This window comes from Eumetopias jubatus, unplaced genomic scaffold, assembly GCF_037043125.1.
Source record: "Eumetopias jubatus isolate StellerSeaLion01/CBP00866 unplaced genomic scaffold, mEumJub1_p1.0 scaffold_5, whole genome shotgun sequence".
NCBI lineage: Eukaryota > Metazoa > Chordata > Mammalia > Carnivora > Otariidae > Eumetopias > Eumetopias jubatus.
Window position 1 is genome coordinate 26,135,775 of NW_028274811.1, and position 23,558 is coordinate 26,159,332.

General features: G+C 46.6%; 1 protein-coding gene across 1 annotated transcript in view; it reads left to right on the top strand.

The window, feature by feature from the left end:
* LOC114209408 (uncharacterized) overlaps window positions 1-23,558 on the top strand; it is a 64,498-nt gene that overhangs the window by 8,081 nt on the left and 32,859 nt on the right. The window contains exons 3-4 of the mRNA XM_028103446.2: window positions 6,388-6,483; window positions 22,483-22,671. Coding sequence (XP_027959247.2) covers window positions 6,388-6,483; window positions 22,483-22,671 — 285 coding nt within the window. The remainder of the gene's footprint in view (window positions 1-6,387; window positions 6,484-22,482; window positions 22,672-23,558) is intronic.

A 23,558-nucleotide genomic window follows, 5' to 3' on the forward strand; every position in this document is an offset into this window, starting at 1 on the left:
CAAATTGGTGTTTTCCTGGACCCTTTTCTCTGCTTTTGCTTTTGCCTACAACTTTTTTAAACTATGTAAGTCATGGATCTCTTTCTCTGGCATACACACACATCCATTAAAATGGCCTATCATAATTTATTTATCTGTTTTCCACTGATGGGCAATTAGGTTGAAAGTCTTATTTTTTTTAATAGTGGAATTTAATTGATTCATATTTATTTTGATCACTGATAAGTGTGGCCTTATTTCTGGCACCTTGTTTTGCCAAATACTGATCATGAGTTCTTCCTTTTCTTTTTTTCTTATGACTTCTTCTGTATTAATCAAGGTGTCTATTTCCATTCCTTCCTTCCTTCTTTTTATTTAGTGACTTGGAATTCTATATCTTATGAGGAGCCCTCTTAAATTTCTTAAACATTTCCTATAAATACCAAAAATTAATCAGAATCTCTAACATCCTCCCAAACATAAGGAACTTTTTTTAAGATTTTATTTATTTATTTGAGAGAGAGAGAGCAAACACAAGCCAGAGGAGGGGCAGAGGGAGAGGGAGAAACAGACTCCCTGTCGAACAGGTAGCCAGATGCGGGACTCAATCCAAGGACCCCAGGATCATGACCCGAGCTGAAGGCAGACGGTTAACTGACTGAGCCACCCAGGCACCCCAAGAAGCTTTTTAGTATGTTTTTAATTCTCTTCTCTCCCACTTTCCCTCATAGGCACATACACACATAAGTGTCTGCCTAGGAATTATAATCTGGAAGTTTCCTATTGTTATTAATTCTTCATGCTTCAAAATACACTTTTGTTTTTCTACTTAGAAATCTTTTGTTAACAATTGCATTAATCCATAACCTATTTGTGCAGTTGCCTACCATACCAGGATAGGAAAGCTCACACATACGCTTCTTTTAGAGTTTTCATTGACTTTCTGAATATTTATAGTGATTGGTGTGTCATGAGTAATGCTTCCTGGCTTCCTTATTTCTCACAAGTCTACTTTGGAATCCATGCAGTTCTGATCCTCATTTGACCTGTGCTGGCACAGAAACATTCTGAAGTATTTGCAAGTGCTAGTCACTTCCTCGTGTTTTACTGAGTTTACTTTAGCTTGGTTAAACCAAGAGCAATATCAGTTTGTGTAAACTTACCACTAACTGAAGGTTCATGTAATCGCCCTGCCCCAGGGTCAGAGACTGGCTAAAGAAATATGAAAATCGCTTTGAAAATTCAGCTGCTGAATATCTTATGCTGAAAAGCTTAACATTTTAACATTTACTTTATAATACTTAACTATTTGAGGGTGAAGTAAAATCGGTACTCTCAGGAAACTATGGTAAAACTAGGATGTGTTTATCAAAAGCTTTTTTTTTTTACTTTATTTTTTTAAGATTTTATTAAAAAAAATTTTTTTAAGATTTATTTATTAGAGAGAGAGAGAGAGCAAGTACACCTGAGCAGGGAGAAGGGCAGAGAGAGAGGGAGAGAAATCCTCAAGCAGACTCCCCACTGAGCACGGATCCAGACACACGGCTCAATCCCAGGACCTGAGCCAAAATCAAGAGCCCAAAGCTTAACTGACTGAGCCACCCATGCGCCCTTAAAGATTTTATTTTTGAGTAATCTCTACAACCAGCGTGGGGCTCAAACTCACAACCCCGAGATCAAGAGTCTCAGGCTCTTCTGACTGAGCCAGCCAGGGCTCCCTATCAAAAGCTTTTTAAAGCTTTTTATCTCAAAAATTCTACTTCCAGGACTATATCTTAAGACATGTTTCCAGGCTCCTGGATGGTTTCAGCTCGGGTCATGATCCCAGGGTCCTGGAATGGAGCCCCGTGTTATGCTCCCTGCTCAGCAAGGAGTCTGCTGCTCTCTCTCTCTCCCCCTGCCGCTGCCCTGCCCCCCGGCTTGGGCTCGATTCTTCTCTCAAATAGATAAATAAAATCTTTAAAAAAAAAAAAGACATTTTTTCTATGCGAAGTGACTTTAAGTGATGCAGGGTAGAACACATCTGTGGCATTGTCTAACACTGATTCACATAGTGAGAAAGTCATTCCTGTCAATTCCCTTTCAGTCTTCTGATCAAAGGAAGGAGAAAGCTGTCAGTTTGGAGCTGGTATGCCTTTAACACCTCTCTACACCTTTCCAATCTCCCTTTTGATATAAAAGAATGAGCAAAGGAATAGCCATATCTTAATTCCATTTTTACAGCATTGTTTTGTTTTCCATTGTATTTGTCTTTATGATTGCCTTTCTTTATTACATAAGATGCTTGTTTTCCATTTATAATAGTAAACAAAGTTTGCTTTTAAGACTCATTTATTTCGGGGCTCCTGGGTGGCTCAGGTGGTTAGGCGTCTGCCTTTGGCTCAGGTCATGATCCCAGGGTCCTGGGATGGAGCCCCACATCGGGCTCCCTGCTCAGCGGGAAGCCTGCTTCTCCCTCCCCCACTCCCCCTGCTTGTGTTCCCTCTCTCGCTGTGTCTCTCTGTCAAATAAATAAATAAAATCTAAAAAAAAAAAAAGACTCATTTATTTAAGGACAGAAATGAATTGGTTTAAAGAGAAAGGCTAAGTATAGGACAGATGGTATTTAATTATGGTGAAATAGTTATGGTGATGTATGGATAACTGAAATGTGTGGAACATGACCCTAAGAATTATCAGAGCTTCAGATACAGATTTTAAATGGGGGTGGCATTCTTATATATAAAGCTGTTCCTCTCAGTGAGACTTCTGCTATCAGAAAGTTAGAAACCACTCGGGTGTCCAGCAATAGGGCATTGGTTAAATGAATTTGATATCTTCCTATGATACGGTACTGTCAGCTATTAAAGAAGTATATTTAATGACATGGAAAATTATAAACTGTTAGGTAAAACAAAACTGGTTGCAAAAGAAAAATATATACAGTATCCCATTATTGTTAAAAAGAAACTATATATATAAATATATTTGTTATATATAAGACTATGTATATATTTGTTTTATATATATGTGTGCGTATATATATATACACACACACTAAAATTATTGGAAAAAGGAGTAGAAAAAATAATTCCAAATAAGTTATGTCTGGATGGTTGGACTACAGATTTTTGTGTTTTCCTTTAATAAACATCTATCACTTTGTTACCAGAAAAACAATGTATACATATATCTATATATATATATTTTTTACATATATCTATTTTTTAATTAAGCTGTTCCAACTCTAACAGGACTGCTTGGCATTTCGCCATCTGTAGGCGATCTTGAGTCCTTACAAGCTCCTGGAATCCAGTTAGATCCCCATAGCCTGCTGCAGAGCCAAAGGGGAATAATGCCCTCAAGACTTCCTTGTCACCTCTCAGTACACTCCAAGATACTTGGTCTTGGTGGGTGTATATCTATACTTTTGGAGTAAAACAGAGGAGTATATACAAAACTGTTTGAAATCATTTTTATTGCCTTTTCTTCTCAACAGTCTTATTAGGCAGGCTCGCATCAGGAACCCTCTTTTTTCAATGGGTTTGGATCATTAAGTAGGAGTAGAGTGGCTGATGAAAGGGGGTCTCCTAGTTTCTCATTTATTCTTTTCCTGTAATTTCCACATTATTCTACTGGCCATAAATTTTTTTTTTTTGCTTCTTCAATTTTTATTTGGAAATAATTTCAAACTTACAGAAAAGTGGCAAAAATAAAAATAAGAAAAAGAATATCCAGTAGTAAAAAGAACAGTTAAAAAGCAAAAGTAGTAAAAAGAATCTTTACCCAGATTCACCTATTAACATTTTACCCCATTTGCTTTATTTATATCTGTATATACAAATATTTATATTTTTCTAATTTCAATATATAAAGTATATACTCCCAACATATAATACATACTTCATGTATTTAAATTAGAAATATATATATATATATATATTTCCTGCACCATTTTGGCCATGAAATTTCTATATGTGAGATATAATCATGGTTCTTCATCACCTGGGTTGGAGGTACATATATTTAAATTTGGATTCCTTCTTTCCAGGATTACAGAATCTCTGTTGGGCAGAAAAAAAAAAGTTCACTGGAAGGCCTAATGCTTGGCAGAAACAATTGCTACCTTTTGCCTTCTAGAAATGCCTAGGATGTTGCTTCTTAGAGCTGGTTCCTGGAAACCCCTGGATTCCATTGTGGGAATGGTGTAGGCAGGTCCCTCTTGAGTGGCTAAATGCTGTCTCTTTCAGAGAAAGGTCTTACAGCCCTGGTGCAAGCTTCCTTCTTTTACAAGGGTGCTGGGCTCTGCCCAGGGCCGGTTAACCAGGTCCTGAGCCTAACAGAAGCCTGTTGTGGCATTCCAGTAACATTTGCCAGGTTGTAGCAAGACCTTTGACTAGCCAACTGCCCGCCGCCCCCCCCCCCCGCCCCACCCGGGGTCCTTCAACTCCTCTCCACCCCCACTGCCACCATTGTTGTGATTCAGGCTGTCACATCTCTTGCCTGGATAACACAGTGACCTTTGACTGGTAACTACCTCCCCTTACCTCTTGCCTGTCTTTTTCGCAGAAGCCAATGTGTGTTAGTTTCCTCTTGCTGCTGTAACAAATTACCACAAACCTAGCGGCTTGAAACAACACAAATTTATTATTTTACAGGGGCGCCTGGGTGGCTCAGTCGGTTAAGCGTCTGCCTTTGGCTAAGGTCATGATCCCAGGGTTCTGGGATCGAGCCCCATGTCGGGCTCCCTGCTCAGCGGGGAGTCTGCTTCTCCCTCTCCCTCTGCCTCTCCTCCCCTAAGTATGCTCACGCACTCTCTCTCTCTGTCAAATAAATTAATAAAATATTTTTTTAAAATTATTATTTTACAGCTCTGAAGGTCAGAGTCCTAAAATCAAAGTTTTAACAGGGCTGTGTTCCTACTGGAGGTTCTGGAGGAAACTCATTTCATTGCCTCTTCCAGCTGCTTGAGGCTTCCTGTGGTCCTTGGCTCATGGCCCCTTCCTCTGTCTTTAAAACCAGCAGGTCTTTCTCACGCCTGCCTGCTCTGCTGCTCCTCTTCTGTAGTCAAATCTCCTCTGCCTCCCTCTTCTAAGGACACTTGTGATTACATTGAGCCCACCTGGAGAATCCAGGATTATCTTCCCATCTCAAGATCCATAATTTAATTACATTCTGCAACATGCCTTTCGCCATGTTAGGGAACATACAACTTCCAGGGATCCAGACATCAGCGTCTGTGGCGGGGCCGTTAGTCAGCCTACCCCACAGTGTAGTCTTTTAGAAACACACACATCCAACCACATTCTTCTTCTGCCTAAAATTCTCATGCGGTGCTCCAGGCCTCGGAGGATGAGGGCCTCTCGGGCCTGGGGGAGCCGTACAAGTGCTGCTCACACCCCTTCTCCACCTCCCCCTACCTCGTCTCTCTCTCCTTGGCCTCTGGCTTGCTGTCCGTGATCCAGCCTTTGTGCATGGTATGCTTCTTACCAAGGATGTTTCTCCTCCCCACACTCCATTCCAGGCCTTCCTGAGGCTCCAGACAAGGTCGGGCCTCCCTAGGCTGCGCTCATAGTGACCTCCTGTGTCATTCTGCTCTCACACTTCCCTGGGTTGTTATACCTTGGCATTTATTAAAGTGATCATTTGATTCATATATGCTTCTCCTATGTGAGTAAGTACCCCATACAGGCCGGGACCATGTCTGGTTTTTGCCCACTGCTGTATCCCAGCACAGTGTCTGGCTTGCGGTAGATGGTTAGTAAGTACGTGGGGATAAATGAATAAGGGAATGAATATTAACAGCATGGTCATCACCCTCTGTCCCCTTTACACTGTTGCTGCTTCGGCCCAGCATTTATTGCCTCTTCTCTTGTCACCTCCCTCCACCAGAACGGAAGCCCACAAGAGGAGGGACTTCATCTTTTGGGTGCATGCCAGCTCCCAGAGCAGTGTCTGGTCCATAACAGGGACTTGAAAAAGGGAGGCTGCATGATATGCAGGATGCTCAGAACGTCTCACAGAGTTTTTATGTCTGACCCGTCTTTGAAATTGGCTATTATCAAGTTCTTCATTTTAATTATTCATGCTAACTCAAATAATCAGGCAAATCAGCAGAGACCTTTAAAATGTTCAATTTTTTGGTGAAGATTAAATGAGTTAATAAGTGTGAATCATTTAGAGCAGTGTCTGGCACACGGTGAGCCCTGTGTGAGTTTGCCGGTTGTGGCTAAGAGATGCTCAAGTCCTTGATAGTCTAGAATTTTTACTGACTATGTCTGTCGCAACCCTGTGGTGGAATCACAAACACAGAACTGAGCGGGTTCCCCTGGCTGTTGCACCTGGATGGACCCAGCTGTTGCAGTTGCCTGGCGCTGAAGGTGGGTGATCCTGTCCGTCACTTTGTGCTTTTCCTCGTTTTGCCTGCAGGTGGCAGCACGCCCTGGACTTCTCTACCCGGCAAAGCAGTCCCCAGGCTGGACCGCAGAGAAACAAGAAAATGGATTCCCGGCTGCAGTCGGCAACGTGAGCATTTGTGGAAGGATTGTTTACATTCTATTTCGATCCCATTTGCCCTCAACAGACAATAATTCTAAGTTGCATATTTGGGAAGAAGCGTACTTTCTGTCCGTGAAGCTAAGGGCAGTGCACCACTTCTTGGCATTGTAATGAGAAGTCTAGGAAAGACCCTCCCTGATTTTCAGCACCTGCTTCCTTCGACGATGTTTTGTCCTTCCTTGCAACCCCTTTAGGGCTCTGCCTGACAGGGACTCTGTGACATCTTCCTTCAGTGTCACTAACTTTATTTGTAGGGAGCTTGATGAACCCTCTCTTTCATCCTCCCCGTATTCCAGCTTTGCCCCGAGTGTCTGTGTGTCGGGCGCTGTGCTGTGCCGTTTCCTACCTCATTCAGTCCCCACAAAAACCTGGCCAAATAGGGAATATTACTCCTTTGTTACAAATGTGGAACCAAAGCTCAGAGGTTACATTATGTACAGAGCTCAGATGCAGCAAGGCAGGGTGGCAGCCCAAGGTCTCTGGAACTCTTGCCTCTTATCAGAAAATGAGGCTGGCCACCTATGGGTAGAAGATGAATCATATTTGTTCTTGTAGACCTGAAAAAGGAACAAAGCAAAACTAATGGAAAACAAAATTATAATCCCTAAATAACCTCCCTCTCTAAATTTACCCTCTTAACTTCACATCCTATTTTTCTTTCTGATTTCTTTTAACCTGAATTGTTGGCTCACTAGTAAAATTTGCCTTTGTTGCCCTTTGCGCTATGCAAATCCTTATGTGCATTATTCTGTGTACCACTCGATGCAAGGTAGTTTTGTGGTTCATCTGGAGGACCTGTAACCTCCATAAGTTGGTGGAGTTTGAAAGTGGCAAAGTCTGATGGGTCTTCTGTGCCCAGGAGGTTGGGCGACCCATCTGAGGCTCCACACACTGACATCCGCGAGCGCCCCTCAAGCAGGACTCTGTCTCAGCTTAGCTCTGATGACTGGTGCAACCTAAATCTTCAGTGCTGTCACAATCAGCTATTTTACAAACCCGGGTGCTCTTAAGTGCCTGCCGATATCTGAACATTTTAAAATGCTACAGGTAAAACTGTGGTCGGTGAAAGAAAAGTTGTCCTTTGTCCCCGGGGGGGTGCCTTCCTGAGCGCTACTTTGGGGCCCTTCATTTCCAGCCACTCAGGACAAATAGCCTGGGACACATTCACTGTGGATGTTTCAAACTGATAGATTTACACAACAGTCACTAATTTGTGACTATGAGATACTTTTTCCTTGTCTTTTTTTTTTTTAAATAACTTTATTGGGCTATAATTCTCATACCATACAGTTTGTCCATTTAAAATGTATGATTGAATGGCTTTTGATATATTCACAGAGTTGCATGTCCATCACCAGAGTTAATTTTAGAACATTTTCCTTACCCCAAAAGAAACTCTGCACCCCTGGATGGTCACCCACCTCTACTCTGCCTGTTTCCCCCAGCCCTCCCCCGACAACGGCTCATCTACTTCCCGTCTCTGTAGATTTCCTATACTGGGCATTATGGAGATAGCGCCACACCACCCTGTGGTCTTCTGTGCCTGGCTTTTTCCACTTTGCACGATGTTTTCAAGGTTCGTCCATATAACAGCACGTGTCAGTACTCCATTCCTTTTCTTTTTTTTTTAAAGATATTATTTATTTGACAGAGAGAGACACAGTGAGAGAGAGAACACAAGCAGGGGGAGTGGGAGAGGGAGAAGCAGACTCGCCACCGAGCAGGGAGCCTGATGTGGGGCTCGATCCCAGGACCCTGAGATTATGACTTGAGCCGAAGGCAGACGCCTAACCGACTGAGCTACCCAGGCACCCCTCCATTCCTTTTCATTGCCAGATAATATTCCACTGTGTGGTTATACCACTTTTGTTTATTCATTCATCATTTGATGGATGTTCGGGGTTGTTTCCAGTTTGGGCTATTGTGAACAATGCCGTGAATATTTTGGAGTGCAGGTTTCTGTGTGGGCCATGATTGTGTTTTGTGACTCTGTAAGATGTAATGAGCAAGTCCATTTTCTAAGCATCTGAGAGAGGAATAAGAACCACGCTGATGTTGTTTGAAAAGTGGGGGCAGTTGGGGGGGACAGTTGCTTTGTGTAGACGTAGATTTGCACTCAGAGATTAACTGTATGAGACAAGGTTAAAACCAAAAGGTATTTAGATCTAATTCTTCTCACTTGAGTTTTCTAAGTTCTATGTTTTGCTATTCTTTGTTTAAAAAAAAAAAAAGACAGGAAAGAAATATGCGTTGGTCCCGCGGTCTCACTTGAAATAACGTGGAATTCATTTGGGTGGGAGGTGGCACGAGGACTTTTTTTCCGGGTGCATTTGGCAGCTGGGAGGTTGAGTTGGAGGCAGGGGCCAGAGAGAGGAACAAGGCGGGAGGAGAATGTGGGGTGTTGTGGGCCACCCATCCGCCCTTGGTTCAGCTTCCTGGTGGCCCACCCTCATGGCCACGGGGCCCTGACGGTCAAACTTAGTGTGGCTCTTGCTTGTTATCTGGGTGACGTGCTTCACGGCTGAGTACCTGTGGGTCTAGTTTCACTCTGCTTCTGACTCACAGAGCTCTGGTGTTGGGCTGTTGGTTTTTAGTAAAAGCAGGTGTTAGGAAGAATATGTTGAAGGACAAATCAAGCCCTTAAGGGACTCTGATAAATGCAGTACTAAAAACATTTCCGGGCTGTTTGTTGTTGTGTGTGTCTATGTGTGTGTTTTTAACACCACTTAACAGTTTTCAGTTTAACTGTGTTTTCCTTCCTGAAATCTTGAAGTGAGGCTAGTCCTTGTGATTTATTCTATGCATTTTTTTTAGGGAGTCCCTCCCCTTCTTACGTCTGGGTTGGAGTTAGAGACCTTTTATTTTTTCTTTTCACACTGACCAAGCATGCAGGAACAGGAGTGATTCGAGTTTGCCTCCAATTTAACTTACTTCTTTATCTTTATTTTCCTTCCCTTGTGACATGAGGGAGTATGGGGGTGGGGCGTTTTAACTGAATTCTGACTTTCGGTGAGTCAGCAGGAATTTTTATGTATTATTTAATTCCTGATGGGAGACACATAAGAGAAGAAACAGGCACCCTTCTGATTTGAGAATCAAAACTTCTGTTTACGTGCAATCTCGACGCCACCAAGTGCCCAGTTGTGAGCACCCAGGAAAGCCCAAGCCAGGGAAGGCTTTGTGAGGTGGCCCCAGAGCCTTAGTAAACAGGAGAGAGAAGGTGGGTGGTAGTTGCAGGCACACATGAAGGGAACAGGAGCATCAGGAGGAATCCAGGGGGGTCATGATTGGGTAGGTCGGGTTGACAGGATTTGTGTGGTGGTTGGATTTTATTATCAAGCCAAGTGGTTTGGCTTTAATACCATAAAGATTAGGAAGTGAAAGGGCACCTGGCTGGCCCAGTTGGTAGAGCCTGCAACTCTCTTCATCTCAGGGCTGTGAGTTTGAGTCCCACGTTGGGTGTAGAGACGACTTAAAAAATAAAATCTTAAAAAAAAAAAAAAGAATAGGCAGTAGAGACTTTTGAACAGGAACACAAGCTTACTGTTATTTCCATTTTACACCTGAGAAAACCAGTGCTTTTCAAATATTTTCAAATAATTCTCCAAGACCCCATGGCCGGTGGAGGTTGGATCCCGCCGACCCCAGAGTATATATAGGTGTGCCCTGGCCTGAGTCTGGGGAGCGCCAGGGCTTCAGCCAGCTCCACCCTGCATGGCCCTGTGAGTCTGGAGTGACTGCATCTGTTTGTGAGCGGGCCTCCCTGGGCGGAACCGGTTAGGAGCAGAAGGGGGACTTTGAGTAAGTCACTTCCCAGCCTCTCCGAAGCCCTGGGAAAGCAGCGAGGCAGGCACTCCGCCAGGCCTCCCCCCTCGGCACAGCAACAGTCCAGGTAGTTCCCAGAGCTGCAGAGACCTGCGGGGCGTGTTTGGGAGCTGTAGGTCCCGGGGCAAGTCTCTCCTCCCCAGTGGGAGCCGCAGGGCTGAGGTGATCCGGGCAGGCTGAGGGCACAGCTGCAGCCCCAGTGCACGTTGCCTTTTGTCAAGGCCCTGATGCTCCAGTGCTCTTGGTTTGTACCGAAGTTTCCCAGCCGTTCCTTCTCTCACGCCTCCAGAGAGTATTCGGCAAATAGTTAAGCCCCTGACACGTCCAGCTGAACTCATGGCTACGAACAGAACAACCCAAGGCCCTGGAGCCCCCTTGCTTGACCCTTCTGGCCTCACCTGTAGACTTTGGCTAGGCATAGCATTCCGGTCCAAAGGGAGGGAGGGAGGAAAGAAAACAAGTTGTTGAGGGTCTCTCCCTTCTTGGTGGTCTCTGATTCTATGGACAGATTCCACAGAACATTCTTAAAGGGATTAGGAATATCCCTTAAATCATGTCCAGGCGTTTGTGATCTATGTTTGTATTATGCAACCCCCGTCCTACCCCATGCCTTTTTATTTGTTTTCAAAACACTTTTACTTCTGTCCTTGATCTTTATAAAGTAACTCTGTATGTCACAGTGGACATGGTACCGAGACCCAGGTCCACCTTTACTAACCACGGACTATAGGCATGTTCCCTAAATTCCCTGTTCCTCCACAGTTTCCTTGTCTGAAAGTGGGTATGAAAACTGTACTTACCTCCAAGGGCACTCTGAGGATAAATGTGACAATGTTTCTAGCACAGGGCGGGACTCAAGAGTAAAACCTCAGTGAATGGTGGTTACAATTATGATTATATGTAATTATTCCCATTTAACAGGAAGGAAAGCCTTAGACAAGGGAAGTTAAGTGACTTGCTTAAGGTCATGTGGAGAGTTAGAGGCAAAGCTGGAAATAGGCGCCAGGGCTCCTGGTGTCCCTGGCTAGTGCTCTCTCTCTCCCTGGGATTTGTTTTGGTCTCAGGAGAAAATGTTAGTACACATGGACAGTTCTGGCTGAGCCTAATCGTCTGGTAGCTGGTTCTGGCTCTTGTAGCGGATTGCAAGACAGGGCTTCCTCAGCACACAGCACTCTTGATTCTGGGTATTAGGAGCCCCTCAGGGAGGGGCACCTGTGGGACTAGCGGACAGGGAGCCTCCCTCTTTGTTTTCTGAGAAGCAAAGGGGCCTTGAAGGCAGTGGCCTTCCAGTGCTCCCCTGTTTCCCCCTTGCCTGGTGTGGCCAGATGCTACAGATCCCCCTGAGGCTTCACAGAGACCCAGCCTGGCCTGAAGTGGGCACTGGGACGGGCATGCAGGGAGCAGGTTGGTACTCTAGAATTCTCTATCCCTGAGCAGAGCTGGGCCCTTACTACTGTGGGAGGACTCTTACTTAGGCTTAGGCCTAGGAACCGGGTAAGGGTGGAGTCTCTTTAAAACCCTTTGGAAAAAGAAACCTGACTTTTGCCGTATGGGGCAGGGGTGGCAGACGCCCTTTGCAGCTGCCCCGGTCACCCTGTCACCAGAAGACTCTTCCCAGTGGTCTTAGGGACACAGTGGTGGCCCCTGCTCCTGGTGAAGGAGAGTTAAGGACTGCCCAGATGGGTTTTCCCAGGAAATGGATAGCCCTTCGAATTTCGCTTCAGGCGGTCTAGCACAGTGGAGAAGTCCACAGTCAGTCAGGCGTGGATTTGAATCCCAGCTCTGCTTCTGTGTGTGTGGGGGTGGGTGGGTGGGGCATGCTTGGAAAGTTATGCAGCCTCTTCGGCTCTCAGTTTCTACATCTGTAAAATGGGAATGAGAATACCTACCTCACGCGAATGCAGTATGAAATAAATAAAGTAACCTATGCACGTGCTTGGCCTGTGAGGGCTCTCATTCTTGTCATTATTACTAAAGCCATCACTGGGCCCCACTGGTATGCAGGTGGAAACAGCTTTCACATGTGGCTCAGCCTCATGGAGCCTGGGCCTCTGCCATGACTCGGGCACCTCAAGTGAGCCAAGGTGCTCAAACCTCTCTGTGCTCAATGGTTTATTTGCAGCCGTTTCTGTTATCCTACAGGTCATTCACTTTCTGCTGATGTGTAATGCCATGTCATCGTTCACCGTTTCTTTTCTGTTTAGTTTGGAGTTTTTGAAAGGAAAAAAGTAGTTATACAGTTAAAATGTATTGAGGGTTTACTCTAATAAAGTTTTACTCATATGATCTTTAACTCACGTAAAAGTAAATGAAGAAACAGAGGTCAAATGACGGGCAAGGCTGCACTGTTTTCAGGCAGCAGACCCCCGCTTCACAGGCCGATCCCAGAGCCCACACGCGGCCCCCGCCCCACCTCCCTAAACAGGGGAGCTCAGGTGCTCTGGCCCATTCCCCAGCCCCTCTCTGGACTGAGCTGTGTGCCCCAGAGGGGGACATCTGCCCTACCTTAGAAACTTCTCTGGGGATGCTGCAGATCCTCCTTTGGTAGCCGTTTCAGGGTCTTTAGGGACAGTGACTTCTTCCTCATTCCCTTGGCAGTGTCCCTTTCAGGCCATCCATCCATCCTCAAGAGTCGGTAGGGCCTCACTTGGACAGTGTGTCCAGCGCCTGGGGTGGACAGGCAGACAGCGAAGTTGACGTTCCAGTGCATGTGGACGGTGGGCCTTCTGCCGCTGTGACTGTGGGATGTGGCATCCAGGGCCGATGTAGCCAGACAACCCCCCCTGCCTTCCCCCCAGCTCGCCTGCCAGGCCGCGGCGGGCTCCTTCCTTACGGGTCTGTGTCTGCTCGGCTCTGGGTGCAGAGAAGTGGCCTAGGGGCCACCTGGATCGCTGGAGGAGCTGAGTGGCTGTAGCCAGCCTGGCCTGCAGTCCCTGGGGTGACTGGGGTGTTGGGTGAGGGTGGATCTGCTCCAATCACAGCAGCCACTGAGCGGCTGTTGAGGGACCTTGAGGCCTGAGAACAAACATAGCCCCTGGAGGTGCCTTCATACAATGAGCATTTATTGAGCACCCACTGTGCACCTCAGGAAACCGTGTGAAAGAGCCTCACATGTGAGTTGGTCTGGAGCTGCCGCCAGCCCAGCGGGCAGGGCCGCCGGCAGCCACCAGGGAGCTCCACTGTTCTCAGAAGGATCCGCGGCTGACGGAGGGGCCAGGTTGGCTGAGTTGCTGTTTATCTGAGCAGCTTCCATGACAACCAGGAGATAAATACCTGAGGTCAAGAAAAGCCTGGAGCAAGATTAGGTGTCTGGGTAGGGTGGGGCGTGTACTGTGATTTGGAGACCCTGATGTGACCAGAATGTTCCAGGTGGCCTGTTAAACATGCCTAATTAGTTTTTTAGTTAGTTAATTAATGCCCCACCCACTTCCAGAGAAGTTTCAAAGTGGCTGCATTCACCAGGTGCCTTAGAGGGAAGGTGTCCGAAGTTTGCTGTCAGTGAAACGTTGGGGTTTAGGCCCTAAGTGGGTCGTTTACCTGCTGCCAGTTCAGCGCCATACTCCCAGGTCTGGCTCCCTGAGAAGCACAGCCTTTGCAGCTTCTGTAATCACCTCCAGGTCCCTTTGCAACGAGTGGCTCAGACACCTTCCTGCCTTGAGGCAAATCATGTGACTTAAGAGAAGCAAATCTGACCTCAATTACCAGGTGCAAATATCAGTCACTGGGAGTAACCAGGAGGCCAGCGTCCCTGGTTGTTCAGCCTCTGGCGTTAAATATTAAGAGTGCACTGTTGAGGGTGTGATAAAGGCTGTCTGTAACAGTTTATGATTTCCAGTAAACCCGAGGGCTTCAAGGAAGGGCGGGGGGCAGGTGAGAGACTCCAGCCTGGCCCTCAGCTGAGCCGGCAGAGCCGTTCCTGCAGGAATGGGAGGGGCAGGAGCAAGGCTACAGCTTCTCCCGGCTCGCCCTGCTCCACCGCAGAGCCCCAGAGCAGAGCCCAGGCACGCGCTGCAGGGCCGGTTTCTGCACCCAGCCCGGCAGCTCTGTGCGTTCTCCGGCGCCTATAGGGGGGAAGGAAGACGTCTGTCAGCAGCCACGGTGCCTGCTTCCTGTTGGGTGCTGGGCTAGCTGCGGAGCCTTGGACGCAGTCCTCTGTCCGTCTGGGTGGTGGGCCCCTGGGGAAGCATTTCCAGCACCTGGGACCTGCCGGGGCTGGGCTGAGATTCCTCAGCATCTGGCCACGAGGAAGCTGGAGGCAGGCAGCATACCCCGCGTGGGCCTAGGAAGGGACCTGAGGTCCCCCTCCCACCTTCCAGTGCCACGAGGGAGGTCCCTGAATTTCTCTCAAGCGTCTAATCCAACAGCAGGGATAGAGGGCCTACAGCAAATTAAATCAGGATACAGTAACAGTAGCTCACATTCATTTAACAAACATTTAATGAACGCTTGGCTGTGTGGCATACACTGTGCTAGATGCTGGGCGTAAAACCATGAACAGCCATCCCCGCTCAAATGGAGCTGACAGTCTAGTGGTGAAGACTGGAAATAATTAAACACATAAATAAAATGTTCGCGGTAGCGATAAGTGGTGTGTAGCAAATTAAAATGCACTAATGTGTAATCAAGTGACCAAGTGGCTACTTGGGATAGGGTGGTCGTGGCATTTTAGAGAATACCTGAAAAAGGAGAGAGGACAGAGGAGGTGAGCAGTCATAAGGTTACCTGTCCTGATTGCTGTTGGGGCAGGAGAGCCAGGGTGACAGCAGGAGACAAGGATGTTCTAGAATACATAGCTGAGTTGACTCGATGCTTTGGGACTCGTAACATTTCTTATTTTCTGAATTCCTGCCCTACACATCGGGCAGTGTCCCTGTGTGCCAGGCCATCTCCTGGACATAGTGAGAGCAAGATGGACACGTCAGCGTCCCAAGAGAGTGGGGGAAGAGCTGTGGATGAGAGAACCAAGGAGGGCCTTCCCAATCCCTGTGGGCCTGGAGGGAAGAAGACACCGCATGTGAGGCTCCCTGGAGGAGGTGACGTCTGAGGGGTCCTGGAGTCTGAGGTTAGCCAGGAGGAGAGAGCTGGTCCGCTCCAGGCAGAGGGAGTGACCTGTTTGAAGGCCCGGAGGGGAGGGTAGGCAGATGTGAGGAGAATGCTCCGGAGCCTCTACCACACATTAGAGAGTGGCTTGTGGAGTGAAGACAGGTTTCGAGGGGGCCAAGTGATTGGCAGCAGGCAAAGGCTTGAGGAAAGGGCGGCTGAGGTTCACGAGCTCAGACCACTCTCCGGGCCTCCCTTCCCGCCAGAAGCCATCCCATGGGAGGAGAGGATCGGCTCCCTCTGTAGCCATTCACCAAATCAGAACAGAGGAGTCACCTGAAGCAGCCACCCAGGTGGGAGCAGGCAAGTGTATGCACATCGAGGTGAACCCATTGGACTGCTGGGGACTTTGGAGGGAAGGGAGCACTGAGAGAAAATCTGTTCATCTGAAAGTAGGAATGAAATTTTGAGTTTAGGGCAGGAAGGCCTTTGCGAGTCTTATTAGGCTTTCTGACGAGTCTCACTAGGCTGTAAGATTGCAAAGACTGTTATCGTATCCCAGTAAATGCAAATGTGATCATAAAGTAGATAATGCTGTGTTTATTCTAGCCTGATGGGAAACACTGGGCTTTCTCTCCTCCTTTCCCACCTTCTGCCCTGCTTTTGTTTCCCTCTCTCATTTCTAGCCCCCAGAGCCCCTGGGAATCTTTTTTACACACTCATTACTCCCTCAAAACCCTCCAACATAGATAACCACACTTGATTCTTGGGAACTCATCTCAACCTGTTGAAAACCAGGAAGTAAGCAGTAAGTAAAAAAAGGTAGCCAGAAAGAGAATGAGAGGGAGAGAGAGACCAAAGTCCAAAATTAATCAGTATTTAGTGAGGATTTGTGGACTTACTATGTTCAAGCACTGTGCTAAGGTCATCACATTCTCTGTTTCATTCAGTGTTCCCCAAACCTCTTCCATTTGCCCCATCAGATCTGCCCTCCACTCTCTCCCCCTGCTCTGTGCCCTGGGAAGCTGCCCTGTCTGCAGTGCATCACCATATACCTTGTCTCCGGCTTTGGGCTTTGACTGATGGGGACCACCGGCAGAAAATCGGTGGATACAGGAAAATTAGGTCAAGATTTTATTCCCCTGGGTCCACATCAGGCCATTACAGTCCAACTGCATCCTCCACGGGAGCCCACAGCTCCTGCCTGGCACGCATCCTGATGGCTGCCTCCTCTGGGCTCCGTTACCGCTTCCCTTCCTTCACCCCTTCAGGCTGGAAGTAGCAACAGCTCCCCACTGTTGCTAACCCTAAAGTGCCCCTCTATCCCTTGTTGGTTTCCTTAAACCCTTCCAGTGTGAGTAGGCCCTCTGTTTCCTATAGGATCCTGACAGTAGGATAGGCTTTATGAGGTAAGCGCTGTATTCACCCCATTGTAAGACAAGGAACGCAAGGCTCAGAGAAGGTTAATAATTTGTCCAAGGGCATACAGGGTAAACCCAGGTGTTCCTGATACTATGTTCCTGATGTGACTAAGCATGTGTCTGTTTAGTCATTACTTCCCAGGTACTGGAGACCGTCTCCCCAGACTCCACTAAATATCTGTTTGTTCTTTTATTTTTTTTTTCCTGATCCACCACCATTTAAAAAGAACAAAAATTCGAAGTGGGTGCTAAAGGCAGGCTTTCTAGTAAATAATGAGAAGGACCTGGTGACCATCTGCAATGGAGAAAGGCCTAGTAACGATTAAAAATAGGCCTAAGAACTTCAGAAGCCTTCAGACTCCACCCTGGCCTGGTCTTCTGTGTGTTCTGAGGGATGGCGGCATTGACATTGACGAGGCTCTGGAGCCGGAAGTAAAGTTCCGAATTTGCCAAAAGAGTGAACTTGGGGTTGCCTAATTCTGCCTGACACTGGTTTTCATTTTAGTGGTCAATTTTCATGCTTAGTTTGTAACACCCCAAGCATAGGGCAGAGGTTCTTTTTAGTTCTGAAACTGCTGATTCAGTTTGCATGAGGATATTACTTTTTAAGGAACTTTCAAAAACACCTAAAATTTAATTGTAGTTTAGTTAGAGAATCCCTGGGTGAAGAATTTTCTCCACTTCCTAGCATTTACAGAGCCTGACATCACTTGGGTTGGAGGGAGACTCTGGGGAGGAGGGCCAGGAGCCATTCAGTAGGTAGCAGGGCCTTTATTCTGGGTCTCTGTCCACGGGCAGCTGTATGGGAGTTGTTATGAGGACATCACATCCTGGCGGTCCCCATCGATGGCTTGTCTAGCCAGTCCGTCAAGATCATAGCTGGACGAAACCATAAGAGGGCTGCTTTATGTTTATTTGATTATTAGTAAGGTCGACCCTTTAAAAATCTTTTACATTTGTATTTATTTTGGTAATTCTGTTCACATGTATGCTAGAACTTGCTAGTTGCTTTCCAACATACATTCTCCCCTTCTTTCTTAGTAACAAACCGAATTTTCAGCTGAGCCCTTTGCCAGCCAACTAAAAGATGATGTGTCCCGGGCTTCCTTGCTGCCAGGTATGGCCATGTTACTGAGTTCTGGCCAGTGAGATGTAAGTGAAAATATCATCTGGGACTTCCAGGAAGTCGCCTGAAAAGGAGAGGGGTACCCTTCTATTCATTCTGCCTTTCTCCAGCCCACTTTCTTAAATGAGGGCACAATGACTAGAGCTCAAGCAACCAACATGGACCGTGAGAACTGTGCCCTAGGGATGGAGCAGAATGAGCTAGAAGAAGCATATGTCCCTAATGACTCCTGGAGCCACCATACCAGCCCTGGACTGACACCTCTGGATTTCCTTTCTTTCTTTCTTTCTTTTCTTTCTTTCTTTCTTTCTTTCTTTCTTTCTTTCTTTCTTTCTTTCTTTCTTTCTTTCTTTCTTTCTTTTTTTTGTTAATGTGAGAGAGAAATACACTTCCATCTTATTTAAGCAAGTGTTGTCTGTTATATGTAACTGAACTAAATTCTAACTAATACAAAATGCTCTATTTCTCTGCTGGAGCATGTTTTTTTTCATTACTGATCTGTATCTTTATATAGGAAGGATATTTTCTCTGTAAATGTAGTGATTATTCTCCCCATTTTTGCTTGCCTTTTGAGTTTGTGTATGAGTTTTGTTTTTAAAGCATAGTTTTTTTAAGGCTAAAATCTCTAGAGTTTTAAAATGCTATTGCTCTCATATTTGAAGTCTTTCTCCATTCAGATCAGATAAATATCCTCCAATGTTTTTCTAGAGATTTTTTTTTTAATGATTCACTGTTTATACTTAACATTTCATCCATTGGTGAGTGCTGTTGGTCAGTTTTGAATCTCTTGTAGGTCGTGAGTTTCTAGCCCCAAGTAGTCTCCTGAGCTGTAGGACAGGAACCAGTGTTACCTCTCGCGTCCACCATCTGTCCCGGCCTGAGCCTCCTGAAGGCCAGCACACTAAGCACACACACTCCCTCCTGTGCCTTCTCTCACTCTGGGCTGCTTCTGGGACTTCGGTCTTCACCATCCTATGTTCAGCTCTATTCCAGCTCATCTCAAATTCTTATTTACCTAGACCAGGCCATTGACAGATTTCCTAACTATCCCACTTTTTAAAATTATTTTTTCTCTGGAAAGGCCATATGAAGAATTTTTATATCTTTTTCTAAGTAGACGTGGAGCTTTTTTAATTAAAATTTTTTTCTGATAGGAGAAATGAAACATGTGCATCATCTAGAAAATCAGAAAATATGGAAAAGCCCCCAAACAAAATAAAAATAAAAGCCAGAAACTCTCTATTACTGCTACTTTATAAAAACACAAAACATAGCCTTGTATGATGACAGATGGTAGCTACACTTGTGGTGAGCCTAGCGTAACATAGAGTTATTGAATTACTGTGTTGTATCCCTGAAACTAACGTAATACTCTTTGTCGACTCTACTCCAGTTAAAAAAAAATGCATCGAGTAAAAAGTGAAATCCCTACCACCTCAAGAAGTAACCTCTATCAACAGTTGGAAGTATCTCTTTCCAGGCTTATTTATACAAACAAATGTAAAAGATACATATGTGCACAGTCTTGTTCATGAAAATTCCATCATGCTGTATACTTGTTCAGCAGCTGGCTTTTTATTTTTTTTATTTATTTTTTTAAAGATTTTATTTATTTATTTATTCATTTGAGAGAGCGAGAATGAGAGAGAGAGAGAGAACACGAGAAGGGGAGGGTCAGAGGGAGAAGCAGACTCCCCGCCGAGCAGGGAGCCCGATGCGGGACTCGATCGTGGGACTCCAGGATCATGACCTGAGCCGAAGGCAGTCGCTCAACCAACTGAGCCACCAGGTGCCCCCAGCAGCTGGCTTTTTAAAATAGCAATATACTGGGCGCCTGGGTGGCTCAGTTGGTTGAGCGACTGCCTTCGGCTCAGGTCATGATCCTGGAGTCCCACGATCGAGTCCCGCATCGGGCTCCCTGCTCGGCGGGGAGTCTGCTTCTCCCTCTGACCCTCCCCTTCTCGTGTTCTCTCTCTCTCTCTCATTCTCGCTCTCTCAAAATAAATAAATAAGTCTTAAAAAAAAATAAAATAGCAATACACTGTGTACCTCTTTCTCAGATAGGACAGAGAGACCTACTGCCTACATTCCAAAGGCTGCATGGGATTATTTCACTGCATGGACGCACCATTATTTCCTCTTTCCTCTCCTCTCCTGTGATGAACATGGAGGTTTCCAATGTTGTGTAACTAACCGTATGTCAGGCCGCTATAAACATCCTCATCCTTATATTTTTATGCATCTGTGCCACTGTTCCTATAGGATTTCTAAAATCGAGACTGTTGAGTAAGAGGGTACCTACATAGTAAATGACACAGGCCACCAAAACCTTGTACCAATAAATGCAGTGCCCGTTGAAATGGCTCTTTCACCACCCCTCTTGCACCCCTCTGGTTGGCTCCTCGCCCTGCTGCTGGATTACTTTTGTGAAATTCCGATCTGCTCCCACCCTCTGCTGTTGAAGAAGCCTCGATGGCTCCTCACTGCCGGACAAGATGGAGGCCAGATGCTGAGCATTCATCCAGGGACCTCCTCAGTCAGTTTGGGTCCTCCGGGAGGCACATGCCCAGATGGAATTTGGGGTGCAGGAGACTCATGGGGGTGCCACCTGTGAAAGATAAAGGGAAGGGGGTAGGGGGAGGCAGGCAGACTGCGGTAGAGGTCTAAGTCCTGAGACGCGGGGAGGAAGGTCCTCCGACCATGGTGCAGCGTGGAGAATGTCTCCGCCAGCCCAGGGGGGAGCTCCAGCGCAAAGATTGCTCACTAGAGGAATCACACTCTGGGTAGAAATAAGCCCTAGCACCCCTGCCATCATCTGCCACTGGCTGGGGGTTTCCCAGGAGAAAAAGTGGCCTTGACCTGAATGGTTTGGCAGATCGTGAAGTTGCAAGCTGTCTCTCTGGGCAGCAGCTTCTCTGAATGGCACTTGTCTGTGTCTGTCATGAACCACAGCCTGCCTTTTCTTTTCTGCTCCCAGACCCCATGCTCTGGCACCACCGGCCTGACTACCTACCATACCCCACACAGCCAACTGTCCGTAACCCCCCAACCCCCGCCCCAACCCTGACCTTTGCTCACCCAGTTCTTTCTGCCTGATATGCCACTCCTCCCCAGTCATTCCAGTCTAAATTCTAATGTGTTGTCAAAGCCCAACTTAAATGTCACCCCTCTGGTCACCTTCCTTCGTCTCACCATGCAGAATTAATTGTTCCTTGGACCTGTGGTGCTATTTGTAGGTTAATACGTCCCAGACTTGGAGTATTCTTAGCTACTCTTTTCTCAGAATCTTGTCCCCTCAAACCTCAAAACATAGCACAGCAAATGTTGACTGAGGCATTCACCTGCCCCTCTCATGGCACCTCGAGGCTATGGACCTCCACCTCCTGGAAGGTTTGGAAGCACACGGTCAGTGGTCCATAAATGTTGAATTTACTGGGCCTCATATGGGCAGGGCAAGGTGGGCAGATGGTCTTGGTGAGAGGGTGGGGTGTTTACTGTCGTTGGGCATCTTGGTACCAAATCAGAGTTTCAAAACTAGAGCACATCTTCCTCTGTTCATATATTCCTCCATGATTTGGAAAGACCCCAAATTTTTTAAGTCATCATTTTATTGCCTCTGGTCAACAGATGGGAACTTTTGGGGGGGGCTTCCCTCTTTCAACCACATTTTTAGGAGTTGGGATTTTGCATTTCTTCATCACTCAATTCTCCTTATGGGTGTAAGAAGAACCATTATAAGACCTGGGATGAAATCTCCAGGTCAGATGAATAATCATTGTTTGATTGGGTGTTTGTGGAGTGGAGGGAGCTGGAAGGGATGGAAAGATTTTTTCCTCTTCTTCTTTCCCACATCCACCAATTAAACAACTCCTCTGGGAGGGGACCTGTGGGAAATGGCTGAGGGTCCCTGGAGCAGGCGTAGTTGGGCCAACATCAGAGGTTGGTGAGGATGAGGGTGAGTGGAGAGAACAGAGGAGGAAACGCTGGCCCAGACTCTCTACCCCTCTTTAGATGTCCTTTGGCTGCTGTCCCTCAGCTGTGGAGGGTGGCCACACCCTCCATTCTCCCCGCAGGGGACACCCTAGGGTTTTCTTATCAAAGTGAGGGCCATGTGCCTCTGCCTTCTCCAGTACCGCACTCAGTGCAAGTATCAGTGAGGAGATTCTAGGCTGAGGCCTTGGCTATAGGTGCTGATTGGGCAGTGGTTAGGAATTCTTAGAGCTTTGTAAGTGTTAGGAAGCCTGTTGTAAGCCCAAGGTTCTTATCTCTGGGTTCACAGGCTTATCTTCGGGGGTTGTTGGGCCTACCCTCTCTCCTCAAATGGTATCAAATTGTACATTTGGTGGAGGCAGAGTTCTCATCAAATTCTTTTTTTTACCAGTAAAGTCCATGATCCAAACCACTTCTTTAATCCAAAGATTAGTCTTTCTAATTAAGAAAAAAAAAAAAGGGATGTTTTCCTACGAGAAGCAGATTCTAGTTGGATGGTGGGCACTGAGTAATGGAGACATCAGGGTGATTCTAGAAATCCTTATACTGTGATTGTCTCCCCAGGAGCTTTGCATCCCCTTCATAATCAGAATGTGTGGTTTGGGGACCGTATGGATTCAGTTGGCATGGATCCGAGCTGAACCCCTGAGAGTGGAACCGAGTAGTCTGATGCCCACCTCGAAGGAGGGCGACCCAGAGACAGCAGACCCTGTGGGTGTGTCGAGGGGGGGAAAGAGAGCCGTGTTGACCCTGGTAAGTATGGAATATCCGTGAGAAGAGACTGTTCCCAGGCTTTTTAAATGAATTCCAGCATCGTCGTTCTTACACCCCTACAAACCCGAGTTCTGGGCAGATTCTGGTCTCTGGGGTGACAGTTCCAATGTTCCCAGAAACTGTCAGGAGTGTTTGGGGCACAGACCAGGAAGGAAAAAGAAACCAGAAAAGGGCAAAAGTACATGAAAAGAGACTTTGCAAAGTAGAACAAAATATTTAACTGGGTTATGAAAGCACAGAACTTGAACGTGACAGCCTCTCTGGTTTTGACAGCCCCTCTCCTCGATTTTTTTAAGTCCTGGCCACAGTTACAAACAGGGAGCCCTATCTGTTGAGACTTCCTGGGGGTTACGTAAACAGTTTTGATGGTTCTATATTTTTTTTAAACAACAAGTTTCTGAAAACACTGAAAAAACTCCCACTTATTTAACAGTCTGATGTCTGAGCCAGCCCTGGGAGTCCCTGGGATACCTTACAGAATCACTTCCTCCTGACTGTAGTGGGGGCAGGGCCCCGGCGAGGTCAGAAAGCTCAGTGAGAGACGGAGGAACAAGAGCTGGATCTTCAGATTGTTCCTTGTAAGGGCAGCTGTGACTTGTCACCAGCGGAGAGTGGGGACGCAGGATGCAGCAGACATGGGGCTTCTGGGGCCGTGGTCCTTGCAGGAGGGAGAGTATGCTCCAGGCATGCCTTGCCCACTTGAGATCTGGTATGAGGGCAGAAGCATGGTTCCTGGGCCCCTAAGTCAGGGTGGGATTCTTCTCTTGCTTGTCACGGTCTTAGCAGCCTCAGTGGCCTTGAAGGTTTCCGAGACCTGAGGGGCTGGGCTCCATCTGAGAAACGCTTATGTCTTTTTTTTTTTTTTT